This window comes from Monomorium pharaonis, chromosome 1 (genome assembly GCF_013373865.1).
Source record: "Monomorium pharaonis isolate MP-MQ-018 chromosome 1, ASM1337386v2, whole genome shotgun sequence".
Classification (NCBI taxonomy): Eukaryota; Metazoa; Arthropoda; class Insecta; order Hymenoptera; family Formicidae; genus Monomorium; species Monomorium pharaonis.
The window spans coordinates 21,293,047-21,318,399 of NC_050467.1; the positions used below are offsets into that span (position 1 = coordinate 21,293,047).

Sequence of the window (25,353 nt, forward strand, 5' to 3'; positions counted from 1 at the left end):
CAATGAAAAGAGCATTATGTTTTACATAGAATAAAATGTATAAAAAATATCTTTAAAAATATTTTAACAATTTTTGTTTAAATTTTATTAAGTGTCTACATATTATTCATTTACATGTACTCATATTAATAAAAATAGTTTTATTATAGAAAAATATTCTACAATTTTTCTGTTTTCACAATCATATATATTTAATAATTTGAACAATATTGATATCGAAAATTGTTCATCGTTTCTTAGTTTATCGCTTACTTTTTATTAAACCGTAAGAATTATTTGTTACATTCATAAGTATGCTTTTAATAGAATTTGCATAGTCTACACCATAGTTATTGGCGATTTCTTTAAAAACAGTTGGTACCATCGGAGAAATTTCTTTAACTGTATCAATATCTGCAAAATCTTTTCAAAACAATGATCTACGTTCCAGGTCTAAGTAAACTCTAATCTTCCGCTTCTTGTTCGAAATTGGATTCATCTTTATGGTCTCCCAAACAGAATAATGTGGAAACAAAACTAATTGTTTCCATGAACATAGTAACCAGTAGCAAATTATTTGCGAGACATGCTAAAGTGCTTTTGTCATTTTGGCTTCGCATTTTACTCATATGATTCATTGATTGCATTAGTTTTTCGAAAGTAATATCGGTCTCCTTTTTTATTTCTACAGAAATATATACAATTAATTTACAAAATAGCTTTATCACATTAATTATTGATTAGAAATTTTTATAGAAGTAATTAATAGCATTTAAAGTAATTAATAAATATTAATTTTAAATAAAAAAATAGATTACTAAAGATATATTAAAATTACTTTAATATATCAAAATAAAATATCTTTTTAATAATTTTAAAATCAAAAATTAAATCCAAGAAATTAAAAATAAATGTGATAAAATTTCCTTCTATGTAATTTCCTATATGTAATAATTAATATAAATACTTACGATTTTTCCTAGAATATATTATGAGATGTTTTGTTTCATTATTTTCATCAAGTTCATCATTTGCACTGTTTGAATCTGTCATATTAATTGGCGGAATGTCAGTAGAAATCGACGTATCGACATCTGTATCATTTAAATTTGTGCATCCAAATAATTCTAAAACTTTTGTCATCCATTCTGACAAGCAAGCAAGAACTTTAAGATGATTCTGCCATGATTCATTGAAAGAATTTCTAATACCATGAATAAAATATTTTTGCATCTCTAAAGCAGAATGATGAACATTTTCAACAGCAAGCATCGTTTTTCGTAATACTCCATTTTTATATATATTTAATGATATAGACATCTTTTTATATCTAAAAGAATAAATTTCTTAATAAAGAATTATTTTAGTTATACATTTTTAATATGATATACAACCATAACAATCTATGCCATATGTACTATACTAAAAATTAATAAGACGTGAAACGTAATTAAATTATTATTAACCTTATAGCCGCTTTCTTATCCTTAACAGCATTCTTCGAAAGTATATTCAATCTCCTTTGACCTTCTTGATAAATAGCAAAATACTGACATATGTCGTACGTTAATTGTCTCCCCCATCTACTTCTCGAAAGAAGATTCCCGAGTTCATTTGCGACGTGATGAAGAGATGACCGCTTAGGTATCCGTTGATCTAATATTTTCTCGTAAATATATTTTACTTGCCGCGTTGTAGATTTCGGCAGTCTCCGATAAAATTTGCAGCGAATATTCGCATTGCCATCTTCGTCGATATTAATTTTACATCCACTTAAGTGTTGAATAACGCTTAACCATGGTTTGGCAAAAATTCTGTGATGACCGATTGCTCCATTCCAGTCTTGATCGCTCGATGATGACACGCAAGTCACGAAGCGACGTAACTCTTTGATACAATCACCGTAATGACTGATCCTTTCAACAAGTGACTGACATAGCAGCATGTATAATTGTTCACTGGTTGAATCGTTACTTGGTGCGGAACGAATAAATGCTCGATCTAAACTGGATTTAAACGATTTCACAGTAATATTGGGTGATTCCTTTGCTAAGTTTGCAAGAGCTCGATTAAGATTAAAAGATAATGTTGAATTTCTCTCGTCTGTTATCAATAACAAACATTTAAATAATTTCTTGTTAAAACTAGCAGCATCATTTATGATACTAAAAAACTTAAAATTTGTCGTTACAGTGCGTGGTAATAATTCCTAAAATAAATATAAATAAATTATAAACATTTATGTACAATTATCTTAATTTATAAATAGATTGCCTAAAAATATTTTTTTCTCCATACTATTACAATTGGCTTATTTTAAAGCTGTAAACGATTTATTACATAGCTATAATCATTCCAAATACCTAAGAGTATTATTTTTAATTCCTATTTTTAAAAACTCACTTCTTTATATAAGATCATATTATACGTTTTGAAGTAATGATTGATCGCAGATTGAACCTCTTCTCCGATTCTAATCAGATCGCCTAATAAGAACGATCCCTGGACTAGACCTTCGGTAAACCAGCCTTTGGAAGTCGTAGAGTTCCATAATGTTTGCTCATATTGCCGAACCGATGTAATTAATCCGCTGGTTCGTGCAAATTCCATAATTTTTGCACGTATCATATTACTTATCTCACTAATTGTACTTTCCAAATTACTTCCATTATTAGACGTCAATCTCAGAGTTATTGGCTGAGCAATCGGTCCAATTAATCTCGTTAAGAAATGTTCTATTATTCTTTCCGCATGTTGAATCTGTTTTGGATTTATTAGAACGAATGATGTAGCGTTTGGTTGATTTTTTTGGGATGCTGTCCACATGAACGTTTCATTACGATTAATATTTTCCGTCGTCACACAAAATACATTAATCTCTGCAAAAAATTATAGCAAGGACAAAATATAAATTATTTGTTATAAATTTATTTGTTATTTTTAAAAAAAGTAAAAATAATATATTACCAAAGAACAGAAACAATATAATCAATTTGCAACGCATGTTTGCTAACTATGTTTGCAGATAACTAGTTCGCTTTTATGTAGATTCTTTCAAACATACATCATGCAGTTTATTCCAAGAACAATAGAAAATATTTCTTGGAAATGCAGTTAAACTTATCTCATTGCAAGTTACATATTGGCGTATATTAGAAAAGTGAAAAATTTATGCTTTCTTTCAAACAGACGTTAATGTTGCCTTATATATAACGTGATACGATAATGATAATGCAAAATTTATCTTCTAAGATTACAGAATAATAATTTTTATTATTATTCTGTATTATTTAATATTTACAATTTTTATGAAAAAGTGAAATAATACTTAATGTAAAGATTGAAATGATATATATATACAGTATCCCTATTTCATAATACTGCAGAAACTTTATTGATGTTTTGCTTCAACGCATTCGCAATGATATATGTATAGTATACATCTATAGTATCACAAGCGAAATGGCGACCTGCGCCTGCGTTCAAGGACCGCAACGATCGCGACGTCAGTCTGGATAGCAGCTTTTACCAGGAATCAATTCCTATACTGCAGGTACACAGATACTGGCCTAAAATTAATGGAGTGAGTTTGCGTTACTGTCTTCTAGTGTTTACGATAAAATGGAGTTGCAAAAGAATTTTAATAAAACTAAAAATAATCATTGTTATCAATGATAAAAGTGATATTATATATTTTTTAATTAGTCTTATTTTAGTCTTATCTCATAATATGTAATGGAAAATGAAATGTATCAGTGTTTATCACCAATTTTTGAAAAATATTGTTGTACACTTTATGAAATGTTTATTTATTTGTCTTTTAAATTAAATTAATTCTTTTGCCGCAATAAATTTTGATTTAAATGTAACACAATGCACATAATGTAGAACGTAAGAAATATATTTTCTTATTAGTGATTTTTCATTACTAATTTATTCGTGTCTACAAAGAGATCACCTGCATAAAAGATGATATCATCGAGATGATGAATTAAACTCCACGAATGTTGAGTCACTTACACAACTGCGCGTCTCAAATGATTATTTAATTAACTTGACATCACAATTGTGAAATATAAACCACGGATAAGATAAATCGAGCAAAATTTCTTCCATATGCTAATTAGTCATAATTTAAATATTTGTAAAAACAAAATAAACATGAATGAGTTTTAATTTTTTTATATATTAATTTTTCAGAATTCTAATTTCTTTAACGTTAATCCTAGCTTAGTTTAGTTAATTCTTTGTTATTTTCTTAGAACGCCCAACAAAAAATAAACAATAACAAAATAAAATGAAATCGCTAGTAAAACTTACATGTTAAATAATTATGTTAAATAATTTATTATAAATTAATTCTAAATATATAACCCTCAAATATAATAAAAAATAAATATTTTACACTATGTATAATTGTTTAAAGAAAAATTTATATTTCTAATAAATAAAAAGTATTTCTCGCTAAAATAATATCATACAATTAAAATTGTTTAAAATTTGTAAAATATGCGTATAAACAGGTAAAAGAAGTGAGAATGCTTTCTATGGCTTGATAACAGGTGCCATCTACCGGAAGATGGAAAAGTAAAGTGAACGGTTAATTTATTTCATTCAAGAATAAATGGAACGCTTGCTAGTCACACCTATACCGGCCTTAACTCCAGCCGGCATATTTCCGTTGCAAAACATACTTAAATTTTCTACGCATACGAGTTCAATATCGAACAAAAAATGTTTTTGTGAGTGCGCAATTAATATACACATATAGTTTTCTAGAAATTTTGCAGTTATAACATATTATTAACAATCTTAAACTTAAACTAACGGTAAAACACTTGCTAAATCGCATATAAGTGCGTTCTAATTCATTGAGTGAGAAAGACCAAAGAAATCGAGTTAAGATGGATGAAGAAGCTATGTGGAAAGGATTTTACCACAAGATTGTAGAAGAGAAATTGGCAAAGGAAAATAAAGGACAAGAGAAATCAGAGCACGAGATAAGGTAAAGAGATTTCAATTGTGTTTCATTATTTACGTTGACTTTTAATTATTCAGTGTTTTGCGTGCTTTGATGGAAGAAACTATAAATTTCCTTTTACAGAAAATTTTATATTATTTATTGTACAAAAGAAAAAATTATTTAAAATAAAATAATAAAATAATAGTACGAATATTGTTAAATAATTCTGTAATTGCTAAAAATTATTTATTAATAAAATAATCGTATACAAAGATAAAATGCCAGTACTAATGTGATTTGAAACAACGTAGAAAATAATATTACATATAAAATGTGTCTTTTCAACACATTATTTCGTAAACACTTTCTCTCTTACATGTATATAAGTAAAGTATATCCAACATCTAAAATCTTTCAAACATGGTAGTAAATATATCAAAAAAGTTAATAAAATAAATACTTGAATAAAAGACAAATATAATTAAACGATTAGTTATATTATTTATTTTTAATTTGCTGCAACAAAATATTAATAATATAGATTAAATTTATATTTATAGTGTTATATTTATATTAATAAATATTAATAATTTATTAATACCGAAAATATAGTATGGTATTGATGACAATATCAATAAATTATTGATATGACTTATTTTTAGCATGCAACTAGAACATCGATAACGATGAGCTCTATACCAATATACATAATGTTTATGATTAACAATAATGTTCCACAATAAAAACGGTATGCGTGCATTTGATCAATTGATAAAACCTTAAACTAAATTGTCTATAACCAAGCGTGCATGTAGGAATCTATTAATAGAATAAGAGTAACACAGAGAGTCCGGAGGAGGAACTACGTGGCAACTAACAGGTCTGAGTTCTATACCTGTGTATGCAAAATATAGGTGTATCTATATATACATTCACATGATCTGGTGTCCAAGGTTGATACGATGTTATATGATTCATAGCTATCCTCTGACGTCTTTGTAAGAGATAATTAACTACTGATGTTACGTGAGAAACATAAAATCGACCATCTGTGAAATAATTTAGTCAGGTGTAATCCGATTGTATCGATACAAATAACTTATTAACGCACGTATGGCAAATTGTTTCCGATATAAATACTGAGATATATTTTTATATACTTAAATATTTTAAATTTAAACTAAAGTTTACTTGAAGAAATAAAGAGATGTCGCTTTAAAAGGCCTACGTCAGCATTCACAATCTTCTTCTATATATGACATATATTTCACAATATATTTATTTAATTTCTATATTATTGTAATTATAATTTTAATTCTAACAAGATAATATATATATTAATTAAATATATTTAATAACCATATCTGTTTTACAAAACATATTTAACTGTTATAAAATAATTTTCTATTAATATGCAGGAATAAAATTTTTCAAGAAAAAAATTAATTGAAACCAAACAGAAAGAAAAATCAAAGACGTAAATTACGAGTATTCTATGGCTCATAAATGGCTAATTTCCATTAAGAAGCATAATACTGTGTTTATTTCTATTTTTATTATTTCCCACGATTTTTCGCAACGTTTATTGGTGTATTGCCGCGAAAATACCGTGCACGTCACAAGTGGAATTCCCTGGTTCTCTGACAAGAGTTGATGAGAAAGAAGTGGAAAGGCACCTTAGATCATCGCTTTAGGTGAATGTCCCGCGAGAATCGTTGAAATAGAAATTGATTCTCTGATACTTAATAATTAGTGAGACCTTCAAAGTTGTGATATCGTCAATGTATACATCAAATGGTTACTAAAGTTTGCGAAAATGATTGACAAGTTCTTCGATATTGACAAAGTTGATGTAATAAAAATTTTTCTCCAATAAAAATATTTTGTACACGTTAAAATTTTATCCATTATGTAAAATCGCGCTGTTAAAAATTCACAAACTCGCGACCTTTTAAGCTTATTATAAGATCTAAAATTTTAATTATTTGTAAACTAGTAAAAATATTTCAATGTTTTTAACAAAACGAATTAAATAAATTACTGAAACATTAATTTATATTATGATATTATATTTATTGATAAAATAATATCCATATTATTATACATTATACATTACAAATTTTATATATATTGTACATTTGAGTTACAGTTTGTTGTGTTGATAAATTTGAGATTGAAAATATGTTACTGCCTAGCAATATTATTTCGAGGCCATTCAGCTTATTAAAGGCCTTACGACTCACAATAGACTTTATTCTTTATTATGTGGATGAACTTGAAATACAAAACATTTTAAATCAATCTACGTAACTAAAATAATAATTTATATAATAAATAGCGTAAAGTATATAGCGTTTAAATAAAATCCTTAAAAAATATTATGCTTATGTAACAAGATTTAGTTTAATTTTTACATTTTATAAATAAACCATATAACTTTATTTTCAAGTAAAACAAAATGTGATCTACACGAGATCGATTTGTATCAAATTCGATTATCGATTAGAGAATTAGACGAACAATCCAGTTGAATTAACTAGCTATTGATATCATCATAAGCAGATGGTTAAAAAAATAAAATAAAATCGAACAAACATTTTTCAAACAACGATCGACTTACGGAATACTCGAAGCATGTGATACCATGAATCATTTCGTTCTTGAGTTAAGAATAAAGGAGGCTCAGAAGAAGAGCAATGCATTACTCTGAAAAAAAGGAATGCAGTAGTGACGCAAATCAACGAACATCTATTTCTTGTTCTTCTCGTTTCATGCGTGTAATTCGAGAACAAATTTCTCGTTTTGTCTTTGAGAACTGTTTACGGGTTATTATATTTACGTGACAGATTGTTCTTAAAAACAAATTATTTTAATTAACAATTATTTACAGTTGTTAATAAAAAATTAATTAATTTTGTTAACTGCGCTGTACTCTCATGTTTGTTTTTCTTTAAAAATAAAAAATATATAAGTTATAAATAACATTGGTTTCATTAAAGTCAGTCAGCTAATTGTAAAATTACTAAATAAAAATTAATGAATAAAGAAATTTGTCTTGTTGTTTGTTATCTTATGCAAATATTTCAGCGGTTTCATGAAATTAATCATTTGGATAACCGACAAATAGGGAAATGCAAATCCTAGACATCGAGTTTAATAGTCATTTATCGTACGTTATAAATGAATTCGAACTTGTTTCTCGATCATAAAATTGTCTGATATTATCTTATCTGATGTTACCCGTAATTTGTCTTGATTTATAATTGTATATTGCGTTTGTGGTTCTTGTAAAAAAATGTATAGCGAAGAAATACGTAAGAAATACTAAGATGTTAAAAATTAATAATTTAAGTAAACTGAGAATGTTGCATAATGATTGTGGCTTTATGCAAATAAATAGTTTTAAGTTTACGAATCGTGATTACCTTCTATCAGATATGTATTATATAAACATTGTGTTATGATGATTATAATTCGCGATTATATGTTCACTTAAACCATTGCAGATAACATTTTTATTACGTCTTTGCTAATTTTTTGTGTAATCGAATCCCACACACGTCCTGATTCCTCCTTCTTACTAGTCGCCTACGTAGTACCTGTTTCCTACTCGAATCCTTATTCAGTTTGCAGATAGACATGGACCAATACGTATTTCCGAAACTATTCATGTGAATGTCTAATGCGCCTAGACAAGCCGATTAATTTCGCGGAATCTATAGGCTGTAATTCGCGTACATGGGAATTTCAAATAACTCACGGCGGGATTCTCTGTACCGGGAAAGAAACGCTATGTAATTAAGTTTCCGGTTTATATCATCAAGCCGCAATACTGTGATAGTCAGTATGAACGAAGCTGTTGAACGAGAATATAGCTTCTAGAAGATAACTCAGTGACTTGAGAAAAACAATCCAGCTTACTGAAATGTGAGCACAATCGTCGATTCGTTTGAGTTATCGTTAATTCTTGTATGTTATATTGCATGGAAAAATTCTTTAAAAATGATATTTGCTAATGTCACAGTACGTCGCGTTGTGTCTTATCAAAAGAAGTGTTGTATTCTGCAAGAGAAGTCTGTCAAAGTATAGTTGAAGCAGTGCAAATGTGTATAAAGAAAGCATTTAAATTTTCCAAGAAGGATTTGATTGTTAATTTATAACTGAGTTTTAATTCTGTAAAATTATATTTACATTTGTAATAAATATTTTTAATTTAAATATAGAAGTTTACGATAGACAATTATTTTTTATCGCATTCTTTATGACACAATATTAAAAAAATTAATTACACTTTTTATATCTTTTTGTCATATGTATGATAATAATATTTAAATACAAAAGAGATTAAATGGTTTATTGTACGTTAATATTAAATTATTAAAAATAAATTATTAAAATTAAAGTTCAAGCATAAGAAACAAAAATTTTTCTTGTTTAATAATATAAGACAATTCTTCTTGCAAAAATTTTTATTGGAAGACGTTGTATTTTTGCTAAAGGACTAAGAAAAAGAAAATGGCGCATTTTGAAAAACTGGACAAGGAACATCCTTACTACGCGATTGCCGCTTTTCGAATGTCTCAAAAGCCGGAAGAGAAAGAAGTGACCGTCGCGAGATTCTATTGGAAATTTGCGGCGTTCAACTTTATTAGCAAAAGGTGAAACGAGATGTCATGTGTGTGTGCAATGTGCACTGATAGAAAAGTTTGCACTGCGTTTTAGTACAGTAGCGTTGCAATATTTTATGCGCTTTTTGGGAGCCATAAATTATGCTTTTAGTAATTTGTACACTCACAATTACGCTCACATTCAAGATATTTCTAAAAAACTTTCTTATTGGTTTTTTTTCTCAAATCTTATAGTCACAACAATAGAATTAGCAAAATGTTTAAATACGCTGTAATGTATGTTTAAGTTAAAAAAATTATTTGTTTCACATTTATACTACAATTTTGTATTAGTTTTGTGTTCGTGTGTGTATATGTTTGTGTGTGTGTGTGTGTATGTGTGTGTATTAGCGCAGAGGTTTACTAATTAAGTTTATGTTCCTAAATAAAGTATTATTATTCCAAAAAATACTCTAGTTGTACATATTAGAATAGTGTTTTTACATTGGTTAATTTATTAAAGGTATTCTGTAATTTTAATATTGTTATTATAATATAGATACTACCAATATACGCACATAATTATACTGAAAAATAGAGAAATTTGTTATGAGAAACTTAAAAAATATAAAATTATGTAACAAATAACTAAAAAATTAAAAAATAATTATATTTTTTATTAATCAAAATATAATATCATTTTAGAATACAAGAATCAGATGGCAGCTTTTTTGAAAATCTCGGCACGTTGCTCGCAGAGAAAGTTCGTGCCCAGGAACAAGAAGAAGGTCCGCTTCCAAAGAAGGATGATACACAAGAAGAAGAAGAAGACATCTTAAATGAGGAAGAGAGCATTGCTGAACCAACTGAAGCTTTGTTGGAAACTGACAGCGACAGAGATGAAGATGAGCATGCTCGAAATTTCTTGGCTGAATCAATAGGCTTGAACGTGAGTAATAAAATTTTTAATTTCTTATTAATATGATATAAGGTAGATTATACATTTTCATACATATAAATCTTTATAGTTTTTACTTAAATAATAATAAAATATCACGTTACAATTTTTGTTATACATTAATAATATTTAAAAAATAAAACAATTGCTTTTTATTGCCGGATATATAGAAAGTATTAACAAAAATGTCTAAAAATTAAATAAATTTAATTTTCAATTCCAATTTATTCAAATATTACAAAATTTGAAATAAATCATGTATTATATCAAAAAGACAGAAGTTTAATCAATTCTGAAAACAATATTATTATTTCATTTTAAGATTCTAATTCGAGATAGATTATTTCATCGTCTACTTTGAAATATTAATGATTACTTTCGGCAAGAGAACAAATTTTCACACGTTAACAGCACATGAAGTGTTGCCTGAAAATATGTCGAGTAGTTCCATACCGCATCACCTACGTCAATAAATAACGGGTAGTCTGTTCAAGATCAAAATGACTTTGTATGTAACTCTGAAAAATGTTTACGTAACAAATTTTATTCTCACACAGTATAATTCAATACAGATTCAACATAAGAAAAAAATTTAGGGTGATAATTGCATTAACTTTCTTATCAAATAAAATTAAATTGTAAAAGTTGATCAATATATCTCATCATTAATAACTATATGCCTACAAATAAACATTTGAAAAAACTTTTTAAACATTATTTATTAGGTAAAATAAATAAAATTGATAACTAAAACATATTGAAACATTTAAAATTAATATTTGACAGATATAAAACATTTATAAATTAATGGACAATAATTCTGTGACTTTGTCCAATATACTTAATAAATATGCATAATGCAATTATTTTATAAACCTGTTAAATACGATTCTACGTGAAGTGTATTCTTTCAGTTGTTCTATATTGCTAATATTACATGTGTACTAATACATGTATTAAACGTTGATATAAGTACATACATATACAATAATAAATATCAAACGTTTATTACATTCCCAGATAGTAAAAACCCTCAAAGAACATTTAAAAAAATGTTTTTAGGATAACCTTTTAGGATAATGTACTGTCTAGGATTATGGTAATAAAACATTTTATTTTTTCTAAGAAACGTTTAACAAACATCATAAATAAAAATTCTGTATGTTAACATAAACCATTTCTTTTTGATATCATAAGTAAAACATCTATATATTTATATTTCTTGGATGTCCAGTTTAAGATATCATTTAGATAACATTTCCAATAAGATATCTTTATGTTAGCAGATAACGGTGCATTGAATAACATTTTGACATCTTTGTGCGATCTTTTTGAATCCTTTTCAAGATAGTAGATTCAGAAGTAATTTCTTTTGGACATCTTTTTGTTTATTGGGTAGAAATATGAAGCATAAATTATAAATGTCTAGACATATATATTTGTAGGTTCAAAACCTTTCACATTTGTTGTACTATTGCATGCCCTGTCACAGTATCGATTTTCCTCAAAGGTCTCAGTTTGGTAAGGAAGGTAGTCGAAGTTAGACACTCCCTTGCGTTGCCACGCGAAACGCTGTTATAATTTTCTTCATTCAATTTTATCTTTAAGTTGGTTTTAAAATAATGGATAATTGGACTGAACTTAAGAAATCATTTGTTTCTAAAATGGATAGAAAGAGAAAGAAATACGTAAGCTGACATAATCTAAATTATCTTATTAGCACATTTGTTAACATATTGTTGTTGCACTATAATTATTAAATTTAAGACTATTACTTTAAGAAATGTAAATTGAACTCAATTCGCAGAATAATTTCTTATTTTTTATATTCCGTAATCGCAAATAATTTGATCATAACAAATTTATTAATAGTGAATAGTTTCTTTCATATATTTATTTTTGTGTGATGTCATTTGTAATAAAATGTTCCAATAAAATTTTAATGATTCAAGAAAGAATGATATATTATGGAGGTTTGAAGTCAAACTTTGATACAAAATCAATCTTCTTAATATAATATAATAATGCTTGTTTGTACACCCTCTGTACGCTGGGGTATTATGCCTTACGCTTAATCGAGCAGTTAAACTCAATCTGAAATGAGATCCACGTGTTTGTGCGTTAGCAAATGCACTAATACGAAGTCGTCTAGTCGATGTATGATGATTCTGATCTGTTGGTCCATCTATTCCTGGCAGTGCACAGTGTGGTGTTCGCCTCCGTCAAGTTCCTGTCTTGTCTTCTCACGCTGATTATCCTGATCACTTTTTCTAGCTTTATCATTAATTATTGTCTTTGATTAATTGCATTATTAATCTTTAAAATATGTTTACGCCACAAGAGAGAAAAATGACGCGCTGTGAAGTTATGTGTATGTTTCTACGTACAATTAATGAGTGATATAATTAACCAGAAAAATAGCAAATTTTTTTAAATTAATTATTTAAAATTATTTTTAATATCTGAAATCTTCGGTGAGTTATACAGCAAACGTGCACTTTAAAATTAAATGAGTGATGTACAGTTTGAATTGCTATGTGTTGTGAATAATGTGCTCCTTAGGAAAGTAAATGTGTATCGTCATAACAATGATAAATATTTTACTGATATGATTTGTAGGATATTAAATATTAATTTTAATATAAAAGTGAATTCTATTTAAATATAATTAACAAGTAATATATATCTCGCGTGTATATATTTAAAAATTAAAATTAAACTGTAACAGAAAATTGAGTCTTGAAATCAAAAAGTTATTAAAAAAAAAAGTAGTCAAAATAATATATAATGTATATAATTTCTTATAGCTTATTCAGTTTAACGCAGTTACAAGTTACAGCACCTCAGTATTTGGAATTTGCTGAATCGTAAAAATAAATCACTACTTGAAAACAGGTTAAAAGCTTTCTTCTTCTGTTCGATAGTCTCTTGAAAAATTGGCAAATTGTCAGGAATTCAGTTTAAAAACGAAACGAATTCGAATACAGTATTGTCACGTTTCTCAATCTATAATAATTTTTTTATCTTTATTATAAAATAATCTTCTTAAATCAATGGTTTCTGTTATTGTTTAATTGCAAGATATATTTTATTAAAAAAAGTTTTATATATCAATAAAATCTTTATTGTAAATCACTATAACGTAATTAAACACATAATGTATGTATTATAAATTATTGTATTAATATTCTGAAAAATAAGTACAATCATTATGACGATATACAAATAACTGACGTTTTAAATAAACTCATCCAAAACTCGTCGAAAAATAGAATCAGTATTAACGTAGGCGTAAGAAGTTGGGCCATCTTAAAATTGCATAATTCTACGAAAATTAAATGAGGACAAGGAATACGAAGGACGAAAGTCTTCATACAGTTATATATTATTACATTTATCATACAACGGGTGTCTCGATGTGCCTTGATGACCAATGAACTAATTGTTAACGTATCAACTTTCATTGGACGCAATTGTGCGAATATATGAACGCATTGTAGTTGTACGTGCCCTGTGGGTCACTTTAAACGGGATACGACACAGTTCCTTTGTGTCCAGATTCTCTGATAATTGTTTTCATGTTATTTACAACACACAATCATGATGTTTATTCCTGAGAATCTCTTGCTCTGTCTTTACGTACAGTAAAACAATATTAAGGCGAAAAGAATAATATAATAAAAAATTAATAAAAAATTATTAAATACTTTTGAGTAAATTTTATTTTTATCAGTATCTCACTAACATTGAGACATAATGTAAATTTAATCTCATTGTCAGAGTCAATTGCTCTTGGCAACTATATTTGCCAGTGAATATTGTGATATTGAAGATTGCCCTAATTCCACTCTCATCAATGTATAAAATTCTTTAATTCTTTATTAGAAATTAAAAATCCTCATACAAATAGAATATATAATAAACAGATTAATATTTTTATTTAGCTATTTACAAGAACTATAAATTTTAATAACTTTGCATGTATTATCTACATTAAGCTTTCAAAATGTTCAAAATATTGATAATATTATTTTAAAAAGTATATTATAACAAGTTTATATTTATTTAGAAAATATCTCGTTGAAATCAGTGGTTTGGAATCATCTATTTTAAGCAAACATGTTACGACATTACTTATTCTGCTATAAGATTAAAAAACCGTTAAAGTAATAACATAAGATGTGTCATATGATATATTACATAATGGTAGAACTTATTTATTTCACATTAATTTATTTTTCATTATTTGTTATTAATTTAATTATTATTTATTATTACATTTATTATCACATTAATTATTTTTTAACTTGTTAATAATACATATATTGATGTAGCTAATAACCTTCAATATTTACTAACAATTTAAAATTTATCGGTGTGACTAAAATTTATCTGTTTCTTTAAAACACATACAAGCATAAAAACAAGTATTAACAACTTGTTTTTACGCTGATAAGTCAACAATAAATGAATTATCTATGAAAACCTAAAACTATCTTTAAAAATTATTTTTTAATATTCTATATGCTAGCAAAATAATTTATTTGTAACATGTAATAATGGTACGTATGCACGAAATAAAATTACAAGGTTTGATATGATAAGAATTTTAATAATCTTATCCTAAACTTGTCTTTCACTCTCAATTAACATAATCGTGTATGCTTATATCATAGACTATCACTCGTATTGACTAGTTCCATAACATCACGATTTATACGTGCTATGGTTGATAGCAATCGTTGATTATGCATACGAATGATTGAATAAGTGACGACTCGGTGTATTGTCGATAAGAAAGGTCGTGGTCATTATGGAAGTTCATCTTTAGTCGACAAAGTGCGTTTAATACCGCAACGAAATTCGTCAATTGTGCGTGCGATAAATCAGCATCTTCTCTCTGTCGTTAGTAGTGTATAAAATGCTTTCAGAAAATTATCTTTCGCTTCGGCCAAAGATATTAATATTTCATCACCACTTCCCTTATTGAATGTGAGGTCACAAGGGTCAGTGCGCAGAATTTTTTATTCTCACGCAAAGTCCGAATGTGTTCGCATGAGCAGGTTCAACGTCTAATTGAAGCCAAGCTCGCTGGTGCATGAACGTCATTGTTCTTTCCGAACAACATGATCTTCTGTCTTACATCTCCACGGGTCATTGTCGTGACGTTCTAGATTCCTTTTCGCTAAAGCTACTGTCCGTTATCGTCGTCACAGCTGTTCGAATCGTCTAAGAAAATTGTGTCTCTTAAAGTAAAAAAAATAATAATTCTATCGTACACGGAGAAAATTTTATAATAAAAATCTGGTAAATAGTAATTGTAGACCAGGGAAGAATTACAAAAATTTTTACTAAGTTTTCCATCAAATTACTGTAGTATTCACACTACAGTATATGATATAATCTTTGAAATTTCTTCTTATGGTCCGCAGCTGCTATCATACATAGTAATTTACCATAAAACTTTCTCCGTGTACATAATAGTTACATTAAACACAAATAGTGTGAATAATCACGGAAAAAATGCATGAAAATTGTAGAATGTATAATCAAATGTGATTGTGTTCAATGTGAGTGATTATTGAATCCAAAAAGTGAATAACTGTATGAAATTCAATATGGTGAACACAAATAGGCGAATCCACCCATAGAGATGACTACCTTCAATCGTATGAGAAACACTTTTTGTGGAGTGCCAAAAGCTGAAATTGAACGTAGGACTAATGCGCTTTTACAATATATGACGGTGAGTCTGATTATTCCAGACGGTTGTGATTATTGATTTAAAAAAATCGTAAAATTCTTTACTCACACACAAGAAAAATATAAGTATTAAAAATTTTGTTATGGTTTTGTCTCAATTTTTATATTCCTTTTTCGTTTTAAATTTTAAGTACTTCATTAATATGTTATGGCAATAGGTTCTAAAAATATTTTAGTTTTCTAAAAAACATTTAAAAAATGAATTATTTAAACACAATTTATATACTAAAAACTAAAAACTTTATACTCTTTGACTTATTAACAATTACTTATTAATATCCGTAACGAAGCAGTAAATACAATTAAAACTACATATCTAAACATTATTGGAAAATTACATTAATATAACAGCAATTTAAAAATCCGGCAATTAAAAGCTTTAGACAAAAAAAAATACAAAAAATATTAATTAATTGTTACAATGTTAATTTATAAAAAGTTACACTGTCGTTATCACACATATATGTATACACGTATTCTTTTAAAAGTTTGTCTCTACTTTTTTATAATGTTATTCGTAATGTATTGTCTATAGATTGAAGAGCTCTACACTGCGTTAGTGTATATGACCCAACATCAAATTGGTTTCGACGTTTCTAAAGAATGTAGCCAAGAAACTCTTTTGAATCACTTACAAAATGCCTTCAAGATTGATAACATGACACATGAGAGAGTGTTGAAAGAAACCCAAAATCTCGAGGTAATATATTTTTGAAATTTATATTATTGTATTTTACATAATATTAAAAATATAAACTCACAATTTTATTGCATATTATATATACACTTTATTGCATATTATATATACACTTCTTTTTTAATCTTTCAATATGTGTAGCCACCAGAACTACATCTTAATGTTGAAGTGATCGAAGCTAAAGAATTAGTTCCTAAAGATTCTAATGGCAAAAGTGATCCTTTCTGCGCTCTTTATCTTGAGTCAGCACCCACCAGAAGATACAATACTGCCGTAAAAACTTGTACATTAACCCCAGTCTGGGAAGAACACTTTGAATTGTGAGTAAAATATATTCTTTTATTTAAAATTATTTTTAATTAAAAAATTTATTCTAATATAGTATATCGCATTATATATTTTAATTTATAAAAAATTTTACTAATCTTCCTAAAATATATTTAAAAGAAGATATAAATATATTAAATATTTTAATTTAATTAATTTAATTAATTGTACATCAAAAAAATAATTAATACTCCACTTGAAATAATGAAAATATAAGTTTAATTGTATAATTAAAAAATATTCTATTAGAATTATTATACATATAATAATATCTTATTTACTTATGTAATATATAGGCCATTGGAGGATTTTGAAAATGATGTATTAAATCTTGAAGTATGGTAAGTCCTACATGTTATTCTATATAATAAATTATTATTAATTATTAATTCTTAGTTCTACTTATCTTATACATTTTTTTAGGGATTTTGATGCTGCCGAAACTGTGCCTGAAAAAATGAGTAAAGTTAAAGATATTAAAGGTTTTCGTGGCTTAATAAAATTAGCCAAAGAAGTTGCAGTAACGGCTACAACTGGTAGTCATAATAACGAATTTATTGGTCGATGTCGGATATCGTTGAAGGTAATATAAAATTTTATAAGTTTTTATAAACACATTGTATTACTTTAACACATTATTTTTAATTAAATTAAATTATTAAATTATTGATAAAATTATAAATATATATACATACATATATATATGAATTTTGTTTATATTATTCAGGATATTCCAACAACTGGTCATACCATGTGGTACGCTCTAGAAAAGAAAAATAAAACTAAACGTCGTGGCGTTGTAAAGCTCCGATTGGCCTTCAGCGCGGAACATAATGCACAAGTGGCCGCACAAGAACATCGACACCTGTTAAGAGTACTGTTGCTTCATGAGATTGAAACGGAAAAAATCGAAAAGTATTGTTGGTGTGGTCGTTGGTCAGGACCAGCCGAAGCTATCATTCTTCAACATAGCGCGCAACGTGGTTTACTAGCCAGAAATCTCGCTCTAGCACAATGGGCCGAATATGCAAAAATCCATGAAGAGCATCCATTAAGTTTCACAATTTTTAATAAACTTATAATCGATTTGCTTAGACCAATGGAAAGCGGTCTCTTTTCCCCTGATGAAACAAAACTCTTCTGGAAAGCCACAAAGATAATTGTATTTTCGTGCTTAAATAGTATACGAAAAATTAGAAAATTAATTTTAGGTGACAGAAATACTATAGTACAATTATCTTCCATCTTAGGGTAATTATTTATGTTTCTTACAATTTTATTAATTTACATATTATATTAATATAAGTGCTTTTTTATATTAGTACTATTAAACATTAATTAATAATAATATTTTATACAGAAAAAAATAATTCACATTGTTGAAATACAATTTTTAATAAATTTTAATTATTTTAGGATATTATCATCTATATCCTCTTTAAAAGTTCCCGAAAACTTTGATCTTTTTCCCGTCAATATATACTTTTGGTTTCCTAAATCTGCTGATTCAACAGCAGATATTCTCCAAGGTTTGGAATACACCATTACACAAGGTTGTGCCGAATGGTAAGCACAGTCTGTAAATTTATATATTTTATTTTTTGTGTGCGGCTTTACTAAATACATCCATTTTAATATGTTCTAGGTTTGAACACATACTAAATAATAATTCACCTGATACAGACTCGGATGAAGACGCACTTAAGTATCACATAAAAATAATTCAACTAATCAGAGCAGACTTACAAAAGGCTATTGATTATTATGATAAATTATTTATAAAGTAAGTCAGTTCATCTTGATCGAAGATATTATACGCACGGAATATAACTACATATTTAATAACATACGTTTTATATGATGTATAATCTTGAATTACAAATTTTAGGAGAATTAATGTTCCATACGCAAGAATAATGTACATTGCGTATGAAAAGAGGATCAGCGACATGTGCATAATTATCACAGAAGACGTGTGTGCCAGATTGAAACGAATTGAAGTTGATAGCACTGACAACGCGGAATTGAATTTAGGCAGGACACTATTCGAACTTTATCTTACGCTTCAAAGATACGCCACGTGAGTTTATACAATTTCGTTAAAATCAACTTTAACTTTAAACATTTTGTTTATTTCAACATACGAATTACAGACTTGGGCAAACACTTTGTGCCGAAGGAGAGTTAGAAAATATGAAAATACAAAATTATTATAAATGGTTCAGGAGTGGTGTCGCACATTGGTTAGAAATCGCAGTGTATAAAGCACTTAAACGCATCGAAAGAGCAGTTGAAATTGATACATTAGAAGCAGTAGACAATACTGTTGATGACAAATACAGTTCGAGCGCTGTAGATACATTAACTACATTTTATCAAATCCAAGTTTTCTGGACGCAGCTAGCGTGGCCGGACGTTGAAGGTTCTTATACGTTCTTAGCAAGAATTATTGATGTAAGTTTGAAAATTCTGATATTATGTTCATTTAAATTACAATTTACGTGTAGTATATATTGTTGTTAATAACAAAATTGATATAATATATAAATAGATAAAATTAAAATTTAAAAATATTTTAAACAACTTATAACAAAATAATTGTTTTGCAGGATATTTGCAAATGTTCTATGGCATATGCCGATAGAATGGCAGAAAAAGCGGAAATAACAACGGAATTAGAACAACTCTCGCAAAGTAGTCTTGAAAGAAGGTTTACAATTTCAACGGCCTGGTGTTTTGCTATTAATAATATCGATTTTATCAAAACAGCAATTGCACCATTAGCTAGAGACTTGGGATTGCAAAATATTGTAGATGATTTAAGAGAACACAAGACTCTGGAAGAGGCTGATCGCTGTAGACAGACTCTTCAGCTTATTATTGATAACGCCACAGATACTGTGAAGAATAAGATCATAGAGTTGTTGGAAGTTATAGCTAACAAACTGGCTCCTGCAATAACCAGGTGCGTGAATATAACTGAAAAGAATGTTACTTTCTTTTAATTGGATTAACTTTTTAATGTATAACAATTTATAATATAATTTATAACTTATACATAATAAATAATTTTTTCGTATACGTATAATTAATTTGTTTAATTTAATTACATTTTAAAATGACATAATAAAAAAATTTACTTACGTTTTCAGATATCTTATGGAGGGTGCTGAATTAATTGACACGACCAGCAACGCGATGGATCGTCTGCTACAGTATTTGGACAGTAATCTAATAATTCTGCATGATAATCTCAACAAGGACAACTTTAACAGAGTTCTCCTAGTGATTTGGGAAATCGTGTCGCAAACGTTGTACGAGATAGTTAATACCAATTTAGAGGTAAATGGCACAAATTTAATATATTTTTCTCATCGTAAAAAGCTTCAGTTTTTCATAAAATAACATTGTTGCTTGCAGAAAAGACGACCACCAGCTTTTTACTCAAACTTGCATAGAACTCTTCACACGCTTGTCCGATTCTTTAATCTCGGTGCCGACGAAAAAGCAAACGTGCAAGTTTTAGTAAAGATTGAACGTCTCTTAGAATTACATGGACTTGAGACTGCCGAACTCATACACCGTTATCATCAGGAACGTGTGGAGGAACAAAAGAAAATGGAAGAACCTGTTTATGGTCTTGTCAGCATCAAAGCGTACTTCGTTGATAATTCGCTGAATATACAAATTCTAAATGCAAGAAATCTTCATTCTAGGGATAGCAATGGTGAGCAAAATAGAATTTTTTTCTTTAAAAGAATATATAAAATTAACGGAATTTTGCAATGGTATAAATTGCAAACAAACATTTGCGAAGATAATAAACAATTTATTTAACAAAGCCTGATAAATAATTTAGAATATAAAATAAAGTTTTGCAATTAATTGCATTACAAAAAAATATATTATTAGAAAATAATATCATCTAATAAATGGAAGGTCTGATATAAATCTATTAAATAATACAAAGACTTATAAAACTTTGTCTGCAATAATGAGGTTCACCATAATAATTAATTTCATCAAGAAATTTATGTATTTTTTGGTGGAAATTATAATGGGACAACAATTCTGATATGTTCAATCACCGGTGAAAATAATCGCGAAATTTAAGAAGAAAAATGACAATTTTTTTCGATTTTATAGGCAATTTTATAGGCAAGTGGTCTACTCTCGAGCGTAAACTGCATTTAAAATCTAAACAAAGAGTCAAAGAAGGGAAGACAAGTATGTAAAAACGAATATGAAATGGAGTTCTTCCTCATCAATTGTTATACAATTCTCTATCAATTGCTTGCTCTCGCGAAAATAGCATTTTATGAATGCATGGCACGAACAAATTTGTATTGATCGTTTTATAAAAGTAGATAGAAAAAATATAGTCTGTAATAAATACAAAAGTCTTCCTGGCTCAAAAAAACTGGATATTGTAATGAAATATGATTATTTCGATTATAGTCGATTAGTATTTGTAATCTCTTATTTATGAGGTTTTCTAAAATCATTATTAATAAACATCAAAAAAGTGTTTTACACATTGTTAATTAAAATTAATAAAACATAAATAAATTAAATATAAAATAAATTTAAACATTAGATTGATATGTAATAAATAAAATCATAAGAAGGAAACCATTTTTTAGTTAAAACAGAAATGCTGAATAAAATTTTAGTATCAATTTTTTAATATACAAAATTTCTTCGGTAATTAAACTAGTCTTAGTAAACCTCATATCAATAAGAGTATATTAGCATTGATAAATCACCTTCACCGTGCATGAAATTTCACAGTGGGTTTTCTTAAAAGTTAAATTATATTCTACGAAATAATTTTTTCAATGTTTATTTTGCAGGTAAATGCGATCCCTACGTGAAGATCAAATTACTGCCTGAGGAAAAATTTGCCGAAGTTAAACTGCCAAAGACGCATGTACACAAAGAAACGCAGTTTCCCTTATTTGACGAAACATTTAACATGTTAGTAATATAGCTAATTATTATTGATCTAAAATTGTTACAGATAAAAAATAGAATAAACTATAATTTATGACATAATTTTTACATTTACAGTCCTCTTACTCTAGAACAAAGAGCTTTAGAAAACGCTATAGTGGCATTTGAAGTAAAAGACAAGGATTTTCTCAGAACAAGATTTATGGCTGAAGCTTTCCTACCATTTAATGAGATTTCTGACACTGAACCGGAAACTAACTTCTCAATTTTGGATCAAATTCATTTAAAGCTTTCTCGTCCGATCAAAAAAAGTATGTAATGATGACATAAAATAATAATAAGCTTCTATTACAGATTTCATATATTATCAAGTTACTCTGTCCGTGATTATTACACATAGAAAGAATTGTTTTGCTAAAAACAAACTTTGCTAAATTAAAACTTTATATACCTTTATATAATCTAAAAATATTTTTGTCAGATCATCAAAATAACTACATAAAATGGTCAAACTAAATGTTAAGTTTTCAAAAGTTTTTCAGCATTGTGCTCATCATAAATTTCTTTTATTTTTTTTTTGATAGTTTAAAAAAATAATTTTCAGATCTGTGTATGCACCCAAAAAATGTTTTGCTGATATAGACAGATTTCTTGATATCACAACCATAATCGCTATTTTTTGTATCTATTAAAATTTTGGCAGCACGTAGAGAATTTAAAAATTCTGCTTCTCTCAGCTAGATTAATTAGGCAATACATTTACACAATATCACAATATTTGCTAATTATTTATCTATTTTAGCTAATTTTTACACACATATAATTTTTGTTAAAAGTGCAATATCATTTTTTTAAATGTGTGTATATATATATAACTAAAATATGATAGAGATACTAGATCACACACAAAATCATTCTTTCGTGTAATAATAATTTAACATATGCTTATTGAATATTTATAAACACGCATACTATTTATATATATATGTTATATTAAATAAAAATTTATATTAATTTAAAGATACGGATATTATTCATGCATTGGAGCATCGAAAAGGAGACAATCAAGCAATGAACTTCATTTCAAGACTTAATACTAAAACAAATTCTAAATGATCCACGTGGAGCTTTGACATTGATCTACGTTTGGATAACTTTCGAAAATATTCAATGCAAAATATTTTCACACAACTTAGTCTATACAAAACATGGCGTTTTTAATATACCTTAACGTTGCCTTATCAAAAGTTGCTGTGAATATGTTTTAATAAACATACGTCAGTCATCGCGTTATTATAAATTCCACAATGCGATGCTCACAAATGTCTTAAGGCTGTGTACATGATTATTTTTATATCTTTGAGAGAGTTACTAAATATCGCATTTCGAAACTTTCGATAAACAAAACTATAAGGCTGAGTAAGTGCTACTTATAGAGATAACTATAACTGTTTATTATAAACAGAAAGGTAATCATATTTAATAATTCTATATACTCAGAAAATCTACATACTCAAAGGTACTTTTGTAATATAAATTATATAATATACATAACTTATACTTGCGATATAATAGACGTATGGAAATATCTTTTATATTATATATGTTAAGTGACATTGTAATACACAGGAAATAAAGTATGTATTTAAATCTTAATAAAATTAAATAATTAATAATTATTCTTCGTCAATAATAATTAGCCCCTCATCGAATATGTAAAATTAAATATTTCAAACGACTATTTCTGGGTTTTATATCAATATGTACAAGAACTAAGACAATCTAATCCCTAAAATCAATAACGTTGAAACAATAGTAATTTAAGGGGATTGATCAGTTTTTTTTTTTAAGTATCGTTTTAAGCACGTACATGAATATGTAAAACGGAAAATTCCTAACCAGTTTCTGCGAGAACAATGTTTAAAATTAGTTACATAAAAAAACATTTATTTTGAACAATTAATTGATGAAGCACCCCATTTACTCTAAAATATCCGCGTGCGCTTGAATGTATAAGATAAAATCTACCAATTAATTCTGTGTTATGTGCCAATATGTTATGTACAAATTCGAGAAGGATATCTAACATCAATGACGTTAAATAAATAATTTCTTAATAATCTTGGCCCGGAGACATGTACTCCGAACATATTGTCATCTCGCTCGTTCTCATATCTTCTTGTTCTTCGTTAACATAATGAAAAATCAATAACTCTATGTTACCGACATTTTGTGCATATAGTACCGAACGGAACCAAAATGATGCACATATTCGTTATCCGCTCGTCCAAATGTAGACATTGACGTATGTAGTTTATGTGCATTATTTCCACGCTTCACAGAGGGCTTGTTGCGACAGAGTTACATCGATTTTAATCGATTCATAATCGATCCACACAGCAAAATATATCACAAATTTTTGAAAGTATCTAAATGTCAGAACGTCTATTGCATAACACTGTTCGGTTATCTTAAAAATATTTGTGAGATATTTCAAAATTCTAAAAAGTGATAATTTTATCTCATATAATTTCTGTTTCTTATATTTAATCTTAATTATTTTTACTTCTTATAAATATCGGACAATAATATATTTTTAACTGAATTTAAAATTGTAAGCATAAAGATATCTAATTAAATCTAAAATATATTTTGCTGTGTGAGAAATCTTATATTTAATCCATCTTAAGTATCGTTTTAATTAAGATCATCAATCAATCACAAAGCCGTATTAGATGATTTTTAAAATAAAAATTGATTATGAATTTCGGCTCTAAAACCAATAAACCATTACCATCTCTCAGCCTTCTCTTTGCTAATAACAATAATGCATCCGATGATACATACTGAAGTTAAGAAGAAGCAATAGGTACGTTATACGACGAAAAGATGGCGTTCATATCCTCTCACAGATATTTAATTTCAATATGTGACTAATTAAGAAAACTTATATATAATGTATATATATAAATTTTATTTTATGTAATGTTAATATTTATTAAATTATTTATTTATTTAATACATTTTTATAAAGTAAATATATTTCTAGAATTTTCATATATGTATATAAAAGATAGAATGATTTACAATTTTTTATAGCAAATAA

General features: G+C 27.5%; 1 protein-coding gene and 1 non-coding gene across 13 annotated transcripts in view; one reads left to right on the forward strand and one right to left on the reverse strand.

The window, feature by feature from the left end:
• Positions 1-23,924, forward strand: part of LOC105837599 (protein unc-13 homolog 4B) — a 33,173-nt gene extending 9,249 nt beyond the window's left edge. Inside the window, exons 1-19 of one of the 12 annotated variants that reach the window (XM_012682507.3) lie at positions 3,391-3,562; positions 9,442-9,600; positions 10,255-10,498; positions 16,806-16,970; positions 17,109-17,287; positions 17,591-17,635; positions 17,718-17,877; positions 18,022-18,545; positions 18,711-18,860; positions 18,940-19,077; positions 19,183-19,374; positions 19,448-19,748; positions 19,904-20,259; positions 20,447-20,636; positions 20,715-21,021; positions 21,441-21,521; positions 22,148-22,271; positions 22,365-22,558; positions 23,269-23,923. In XM_012682507.3, coding sequence (XP_012537961.2) covers positions 3,558-3,562; positions 9,442-9,600; positions 10,255-10,498; positions 16,806-16,970; positions 17,109-17,287; positions 17,591-17,635; positions 17,718-17,877; positions 18,022-18,545; positions 18,711-18,860; positions 18,940-19,077; positions 19,183-19,374; positions 19,448-19,748; positions 19,904-20,259; positions 20,447-20,636; positions 20,715-21,021; positions 21,441-21,521; positions 22,148-22,271; positions 22,365-22,558; positions 23,269-23,363 — 3,609 coding nt within the window. In that variant the 5' untranslated portion in view covers positions 3,391-3,557 and the 3' untranslated portion in view covers positions 23,364-23,923. Of the gene's footprint in view, positions 1-3,390; positions 3,563-4,421; positions 4,985-7,909; positions 8,870-9,441; positions 9,601-10,254; positions 10,499-11,739; positions 12,196-12,222; positions 15,760-16,047; positions 16,254-16,805; positions 16,971-17,108; positions 17,288-17,590; positions 17,636-17,717; positions 17,878-18,021; positions 18,546-18,710; positions 18,861-18,939; positions 19,078-19,182; positions 19,375-19,447; positions 19,749-19,903; positions 20,260-20,446; positions 20,637-20,714; positions 21,022-21,440; positions 21,522-22,147; positions 22,272-22,364; positions 22,559-23,268 lie in introns of those variants that run through there. The other 11 variants (XM_012682505.3, XM_012682508.3, XM_028192045.2 and 8 more) reach the window with 11 other exon arrangements.
• LOC105837601 lies at positions 233-3,159 on the reverse strand. Its single transcript, XR_004962689.1, has 5 exons — positions 2,947-3,159; positions 2,383-2,858; positions 1,446-2,188; positions 951-1,309; positions 233-664 (listed from the first exon to the last, which is right to left on the reverse strand). It is a non-coding gene; the product is annotated as an uncharacterized LOC105837601 (transcript).
• Positions 23,925-25,353: the final 1,429 nt, after the last annotated feature.